Below are 8,284 nucleotides of genomic sequence, written 5' to 3'. Positions count from 1 at the left end.
CATGGTATGGTATAGTATGGTATAGCATGGTATGGTATGGTATGGTATGGTACAGTATGGTATAGTATGACATGGTATGATATGATATGGTATGGTATGACATGGTATGATATGGTATGTTATGGTATGATATGGTATGACATGGTATGATATGGTATGTTATGGCATGATATGGTATGACATGGCATGATATGGTATGGTGTATAACATGGTATGACATGGTATGATATGGTATGGTATGGTATGATATGGTATGGTAATGGTATGGTATAGTAGGACATGGTATGATTTGGTATGTTATGGTATGGTACGGTATGGTATGACATGGTATGATAAGGTATGGTATGGTGTATGACATGGTATGGTATAGTATGGTATGACATGGTATGATATGGTATGGTATGGTATGATATGGTATGTATGGTATGGTGTGTGTTTGAGTCTGTCACACCTAATGCTCTGTGGGGTTCCAGCAGATTGACCAAACAATCCACTCAAAGGTGACAGCTGTAATAACCACCACATTAAAGTTGCAGGCGCAACGTTTACCTGCTGTTGCCTAAAAAGTGTGGTCGTCTTTGTCACATCTGTCTATTAATATGAGTTTAAGAATGTTTTTCTAAGTTAAGACTTGGAGATAACAGGGCATCGTTTTGGTATATAAAACTAAAGATTGCTGCTGAATGTTTGCAAATATACTTTTTGACTTCCACTGAAAATTATCAACGATTAGAAGAACTTACAATTGCAATGGCGAAGTTTAGGAACCGTGAAAAACAAAATCTTCTAGGAAAACAATTGCTTCAATGAGGTGTTTGTGCTTTTCTCAGTTCCTGTTGCTCTCTGGCCCTCGAGCAAAATGAAGCTGCCCTGAGTTTAAATGTTGTGTTCCTGGGATACAACATGAAGTAAACAGATTTTCTAATCTGCTGCAGATACTCAATCTAACCTACCTGAGATAAATAGGTGGAAATAAAAGGCAGAAAATACTTGAGTGTCCAAAGCTCTGGATGGATCTGCACTACCTAACCTCTGGTACTATTATTAGGCTCCCAGCATGAGAAATCTGAATTATTGGCTCCAGCATGAGGAGAAGCACAGGTGATTATGAAGCAAATTCTGCTTATTTGGTAGCACCGAAAACCTTATTCTACTCACCTCTTCACTCCATTACTTCCAGTTACAATACGAATGTGAAAATAGCTTCCCGTTTTAAAACCAGGGTTCAACTTTGTCCTCACTTTGGACTAAAAACTGTGCTGGGGCTATGCTCGCAGGGGATCAGATTTTCCTTTAACTTTATTGAATAACATTTTCTCTGTTAGGTTAGGTTAAAAAATATGGATAAACTCAAACATTGATTCTACTTTTGCTTTTTTTTTTAACATCTATCAAATAAGTTCTCTCTCCCTAAAGGGCTTTTTTTTCTTATACCTTCAAGCTTGACATGATTACCGCTGATCATTTAGAGCGTTTTTGCAACATCTCCCCTCACTAAATGGGGCAATCTCTTTTATATATTTTAATATTTTATTTAACTTTCAAATCCTTCTGCTTTGTTCAAACCGTACGAGGGATTTGGGACTGTTGATTTTGAGGTTGAGGTTTTAAAGCGGCACAGTTTCAAACAAAGTTAGATCCTACATCGAGCTCGTTGCACTAAAATCAGTCTCACAAAAATAATTGACAGTTTCCTCTCTGCGCTGATGTTGACAGGTCACAGCGAATGTGTCCCGTTATGGAGTTGTTCCTCTGGTCTAAAACGTTTCTTACGCAGTCTGATGGAGAGGATATCGCTCATAACGCCCTCACTGATTTGTTCAGCGTGTGGTCTTCACTTGAGCTCTCTCCTGCTAAAAAGAACTTAACAGCTTTCATAATGTTGATGGCCAGGACGCTAATACTGCTGAACTGGAAATCTGCAGTTCCACACATTTATACACGCTGGATTAGAGAGGTCCTTTGTTTTCTTAAGCTGGAAATCTAGGACCGTCCATCCATCCATCCATTTTCTTTACCCGCTTATTCCATTTTGGGTCACGGGGGTCGCTGGTGCCCATGTCCAGCAATCACTGTGCGAGGGGCGGGGTACACCCTGGACGGGTCGCAAGTCCATCACAGAGCCACATAGAGACAAACGAGACAAACAACCATTCACTCTCTCACTCACACCTAGGGACAATTTAGAGTTACCAATCAGCCTAACATGCATGTTTTTGGACTGTGGGAGGAAACCGGAGTACCCGGAGAAAACTCACGCATGCACGGAGAGAACATGCAAACTCCACCCAGAAAGGCCCCTGGACCGGGGTTTGAACCAGGGACCTGCTCGCTGAGAGGCAGCAGCTCTACCAGTTGCGCCACCGTGCTGCCATCTAGGACCGTGAGTGTTAAAAAAAAAAAAAAAGAAAATCAGAAATGTTCTTACTTTGTGAGACGATCCTAAATATTGCTGTTAATTCTAAAAAAACAAAAAGCTAGCTCCCATCCTGGACCATATTAAACATTTTGGTTTCTGGGTTAAAGGGAAGGGCCTTCAAAAACACCCTAGTTGTTGGGAAAAGTTTCTAAAGTGGAAATGAGAGCCCTGCTGGGCAGCTGAAGTGTTAAAGCTGAGCTAATTTAATATTATAAACATCATTTTTTTTTTTTTTTTTTTTTTCATTTAGCCTTTTTTTATCCAGGTTAGTCTCATTGAGCCACGAGAACTCATTTTCAAGAGAGACCTGTTTAGGGAGCACATGGTGGGGTTAAGGGCCTTGCTCATGGGCCCAGAGTGGGGCGAATGAGGGTGGGGGCAAGTGTGGGTGTTTCACCTACCCCACCCACAATTTTGATGTTGTCGGGGCCGGGGCGTGAACCGGCGATCTTCAAATCACAAGCCCACCTCTCTAACCTCTGCGCCACCACTCCCCTTGTTTATTGTTTATGATTTGTGTACATTTCCAAAGCTCCAGAATATACAAAATAAATCTTCTTAGCGTGTTATCGTTGGGAACATTTTTTATCCACATATAGCTGATTGCATTTCTTTTGAAACATCTTTAAAATGAGATGATTGTAAAGGCCTACAAATCGTTCAATTTATTTCCCTTAAGTAGAGGAAGATAATAAATTAAAAAAGACAAAAGGCCACAGAGAAAAGTGAACATGGTGGTTTGCTGCTAGAGCTTTAATGAGAGCTTTTAGGAAAGATCATATTTCTCCAGTTTTAGTTTATATCCTTTGGCTCCCTGTCAAATTCAGAATATAATTCAAAATCTTACTTCTAACATACAAAGCCCTCAACCACCTAGCTCCATCTTAATTAAGTGCTATATGTTGTCATCTTTGTATGTTCCCATACAATGAGGAAATTGGTTCACTGCATTTAACCCATCTCACCTGGGATACACCCAGGTGGAGCAGTGGGCAGCTATTGAGCGCCCGGTGAGCAATTAGAGATTAGAAAGTTCCTGGAGAAACTTTGACGGGGACTGTCTATTTATTATTAAAGTATTCTTAATAATAAATATTATTAATAATTAATCATATTAATAAATAATTATTAATATATCATTGATTTATTAATTATATAAACTATTAATATAGTTGATAATAATATTGATATTAATAAGTAATATTAAATATAAATTATTAATATTAATAATTATTAATGTTATTATTAAAATGAATCATTAATAATGTATGTAAGTTTTTTTTACTAATTAATAATAATAATAATAATAATAGGTGATAATAGGTGCCTTCCATGCATGTTGAACCAAAATGGCTCCCGACGTTACTCAGTTTTTTTGAAAAGTTTTCTCCTATTCATTTCCTATGGGAAATTTGTCATTTTCGTTAGTAAAATATGTCGCCATGGTTAAGCCAATTGCCAACAAAATTAATAGCACACATCTCGGGACCGGGCCGGTCGTTTGGATATAACTTTTGTGGGGGTCCACTTTGCGGTTTGGGCCGCATTAAAGTTGAAAAAGATACGCTTTTCAGGTGTAGAATAATGAGTGGGCAGTCACCAACTAGTTCCTGGAGTTGGTGAAATATTGCATCTTTGTTCGCAAATTACTCCGCCATGGTAACTTGAAATGCCAATAAAAGAAATAACACACATCACAGGGCCGAGCCAGTCGTTTTGATATAACTTTTGTGGTGGTCCTGCTACAGAGAAGGCCATGTCCCCTCTGCGCTTAAGACGAGTTCCTGGAACTGTGAGGAGCAACTGGTCCGCTGACCTCAGGGAACATGGTGGGATATTACAGATCTTATTGTTCCATACTTTCCTAACAGAGCACTTTGCTCTCAGACTGCAGGTTTACTTATGGTTCCTAGTTTCCAAAAGCAGAATGGGAGGCAGAGCTTTCAGTTATCAGGCTCCTCTCTTGTGGAACCAACTTCCAGTTTCTGTAAATGAGACTGACACCTTGTCTACTTTTAAGACTAGGCTTAACACTTTCCTTTTGGATAAATCCTATAATTAGGGTCGGCTTGGGTTTCCTGAGCTATCTCTTAGTTATGCTGCTATAGGCTTAGACTGCTGGAGGATAAATTGACCAAATTTCCTCAAACAAATAGTTTGTATTTGTTATTATTTCTATTTTAATGTGTTTTTTTGTGTGTTTTTTTTGTCGTTCCTCCTATAGAAAGACCTGCTCGCCTCCATTCTGTGTCCATTTCTCCTTCCTGTCCTCTCAAACCCAGCTGGTTGAAGTAGATGGCCGCTCGTCCTTAGCCTGGTTCTGCTGGAGGTTTCTTCCTGTTAAAAGGGAGTCTTTCCTTTCCACTGTTACCTTTGTGCTTGCTCAGGATGGGAGACTGTGACGAAGTGAAGATTCAACACAATCTGCTAGCTAGATAAATAACTTTTACTAATTGAATTTTCATGTGCGTGAATGTTTTGTTCAGTGCCCTGAGACGACTTCTGTTGTGACTTGGTGCTATAGAAATAAACTGAATTGAACTGAATTTGTTTCTCGGGTGGCAAACAGAACTCTGAATAGTTTCTGCATTCGAACCTGGCAGCTTCTTGGCCCAGGCGATCATGTGGACCAGCTCCTTGTCAGCCATGCTGGTGAGCAGGGTCATCATGGTGACCTCGGTATAGGGTCGGCTCAGCTTCTGACGGGAACACAGGATCGGTGGCTCAGCACCCTGGAGCAGGAGGAGCACCTGGAGGCGCAATGGATACAAGCAGATAACAGAGAAAACATTATCAGATAAATATCAGATTGTTAAAAATATAGATAAGTGCTCATTAACTCAAGATGAATCAGCACCTGTTCAGGAGGAAGACTCATCAGTGAAGCTCTTCCTCCTCCACCGATGCCGCTGCGTTTCCTCCCGTCATGACTGGCTGCTGCTTTGTGTTCCAAGCCTTTAGCAGCCTTGTCTCTGTCTCCGATGCCACCTCGTCTTTTGTCGCGCCGCAAAACACGACCCCGGTCTTTGCGCACACCTTTGGGGTGAGGGACACAGCAGACTACTGATAAAAACAATAAATAGAAATACACACAGAGACAGACTTGTGCATCAGCGTTCTTCTTTGCACATCTAATTTGCAGATGATTGACTAAATGGCTAAATGATTCAAGAAGAATGAAAACAAAAAAAAGTTGGCATGCAGTAATCAGCAGTTATACTCCTTAAAAGGAAAACTCCTCAAGGTCTGGTTAAAGTTCACGTTTATCTGTATCCACCGACTCGCTCATATTTGTATTAATATCTGCGGTCTGGGAAAACCCAGACGTGATCAATGACAATTGGTTTTTACTTTTGAAAGCTAACCTATAAAAAAGGCAGTAAAATAATGAACATTGAAACCTAAATTGTAAAATAAGAATAGAAAATGATGCTGCTCACCTCCTTTCATCATACCCACTTCGTAACACTTCCTAAGACGGCAGGCCTGGCAGCTCTTCCTCCGATTCCTGTCAATAGTACACTGATTGGTCGCTGGGCACATATAGTCATTGTGACCTGAAATGGAAGGAAATCTATTACTTTACTCTTCAAGTCCAATATTCGGTTCAGATTTAGGCTATTTAGTAGCTAGGAACACTCTATCCCCTGTTCTAAATGAATCTGAAACGGGGAACATTAAAACATGGCATCTTGGCTTTGTTATTGCCATGGAGACTATTGGTTTTCTTATGACCAGTCCCTTCGCTACATCAATACGCCCCGGCATCATAGCACGAAGACGACCGATCCACCGAGCAGACAAAGCTCTCCTTAAATCCATGGACGCTTTGAAGCTGGAAATAAAAAGTGGTCGATGGCAAAAGAACAGAAGTAAAAGTTGAACTTGTGAATTCTGCTCCGTTTATGTGAGGGAGCGTCACATTCTGCGCCTTTATGACAGTGATCAAACTTCTTCTGTTTCGCTCAAGGTTCCAGGTAATTCACTTCTCTATAATGAGCCGCCGAACTGCAGACTGACTCAGCCTCGTCGTTTCTGTCAGGAACCTTTACTGATGTCTGATAAAACATCGTTAACATCCTTCAGCTGACACGAGGAGGCATTTGTTGTGATGTGTGTTGTCCTCTATGACAAGATTATTCATGAAGTTCTGCATTGTGCTCCGCTGTCGTCTTTCCAGTGGTCGTTTTTCACGACAGACTGAATTAAAGTGATTTAAGTTTGACACATTTTTCAGCTTCTCCTACCCTGAATGCTCCTCTTGAAGAAGGCCTTACAGCCCTCACAGGACCACACCCCGTAGTGGTACCCGGAGGCGTAGTCGCTGCACACGGCACAGTAACGCGTCTCTTTGGCCATCTCGAACCCCCCGGCCCCGGCTGCAGCGCCTAACTCCCCCACACTGCATGCCTCGTCACGGGCGTCACACTGGTCCTCTCTGGAGGCCGGCTGGTGGCTGGATCTGCAACGAGCCATGAATTTTAATTTGATGATTTTCTGTCCTCAAAACGAGATAAACTGTGACGCTAATGAAATACTAGAAATAACAGCCTCTCATTAGCATATAAGCATAAAAACAACATCTGGACACTTGTCAGTTTCTCGTTTTTCACATGTATTTCGAGCCAGAGCCCGGCCTTATTGAACCTTAGCATATTGACTTTAAAAATGACAGTTTGACTGCAGAAGCAGCCTCCTGTTTTCCACCTGAGTCAGGAAACAATCTGTATGTGTACTTCTGTTCTTAACGTATTGTTCCCCTCTCAAGGTCCTTGACAAAGTCCTTAATCTCTGGAATTAGAAAGCCGGACAAAGCTTGATCCTTCAATAGAGATAGCGGCAGTGTTTTGTATAAAGCAGAAGATTAAAAAGGCCATGTGAGTAAATAATTGTGTTTGGTTCCTGAAGCAGTTTGAAGGATCACCTAAACTGCCGATGACACAGTGTACAAGTTAGGAATAATACAGCAAGTTATGCAGCAATATGCGTCACCACTGACACTCTACAATAAATTATCCACCTAAAGTCTTCATTTATAGAACAGTCTAACCAAAGATGTAAAAAAACTAATGTGAGTTTTGAAACAATCCCTTAATGTGTGCACGAACACAAGTGTCTGGTCACGATGAAGCGAAGATGCTCCCTTGTTAATGAATCTTCATCTTTTCTGATGCAAACAGAAGTCAGCTGTCATACCTGTAGACGGGTGCAGAGGCGGTTTCCAGATAGTGGTGACCAGGAGGATGCATGAAGGGGCTGAGCCTTGGACTGCTGGGCACGAACACAAGTGGACTAGTTGGTCCGCTTCCTAGAGACTGAAGGCTGCCATCGGACGAGGGTCCGTGAGCGTCCAGAGGAGCAGAGAAGTACCCAGTGGTGGAGTCACTGTACAGAGGTGTAGGGGCAGGGGTGGGGGTGGCATAGTCATACGTCCCCTCTAGGAAGTCCACAGCAGCTACCCCACCAGAACCCCGGCTCTCTTCTGGGTACATGTCACTGAGGGGGGCCCGGGGTGAGGGTGAGAGGCGAGGTGGGGAGAGGGTCTCCAGCTCTGAGGAGGCTGGGCTAATCCTGGTTCTGAGCACTGGTCCCAACGGCTGCCTGCTCTGCGCCGGGCTCTGCCTTAGCAACATCACAGCACAAAAGCAGTGATAAGCAACATGATTTAGACGTGCTCTCCCATTTGCTGGGTGGGAGAGTGAAGTGGAGTGCTGCTCACCCCTCTCTCCTGCCTTTCTCTCTCCCGCGGTCTCGTCTCCACAACAGCAACTCCTGTCAAACAACTTGGAGGGACCACCGCAGTCCTTTTGCTCCGTCTGCCTTGAGGTTCTGCTCAACAGGCTCTAAAAGAACAAAAACAGACGG

General features: G+C 42.4%; 1 protein-coding gene across 1 annotated transcript in view; it reads right to left on the bottom strand.

Moving 5' to 3' along the window:
- esr1 (estrogen receptor 1) overlaps nt 1–8,052 on the bottom strand; it is a 15,105-nt gene extending 7,053 nt beyond the window's left edge. Inside the window, exons 1-5 of the mRNA XM_037685873.1 lie at nt 7,616–8,052; nt 6,667–6,881; nt 5,860–5,976; nt 5,277–5,455; nt 5,016–5,169 (exon numbers count right to left, since the gene is read on the bottom strand). Of these exons, the coding sequence (XP_037541801.1) occupies nt 5,016–5,169; nt 5,277–5,455; nt 5,860–5,976; nt 6,667–6,881; nt 7,616–8,052 (1,102 nt within the window). The remainder of the gene's footprint in view (nt 1–5,015; nt 5,170–5,276; nt 5,456–5,859; nt 5,977–6,666; nt 6,882–7,615) is intronic.
- Between the last annotated feature and the right edge of the window lie 232 nt (nt 8,053–8,284).

The sequence above is a fragment of the Nematolebias whitei genome, chromosome 12, assembly GCF_014905685.2.
Source record: "Nematolebias whitei isolate Nwh7 chromosome 12, NemWhi1, whole genome shotgun sequence".
Classification (NCBI taxonomy): domain Eukaryota; kingdom Metazoa; phylum Chordata; class Actinopteri; order Cyprinodontiformes; family Rivulidae; genus Nematolebias; species Nematolebias whitei.
Note: the sequence above shows the minus strand (reverse complement) of the source record. Positions and strands in the feature narration are given on the sequence as shown.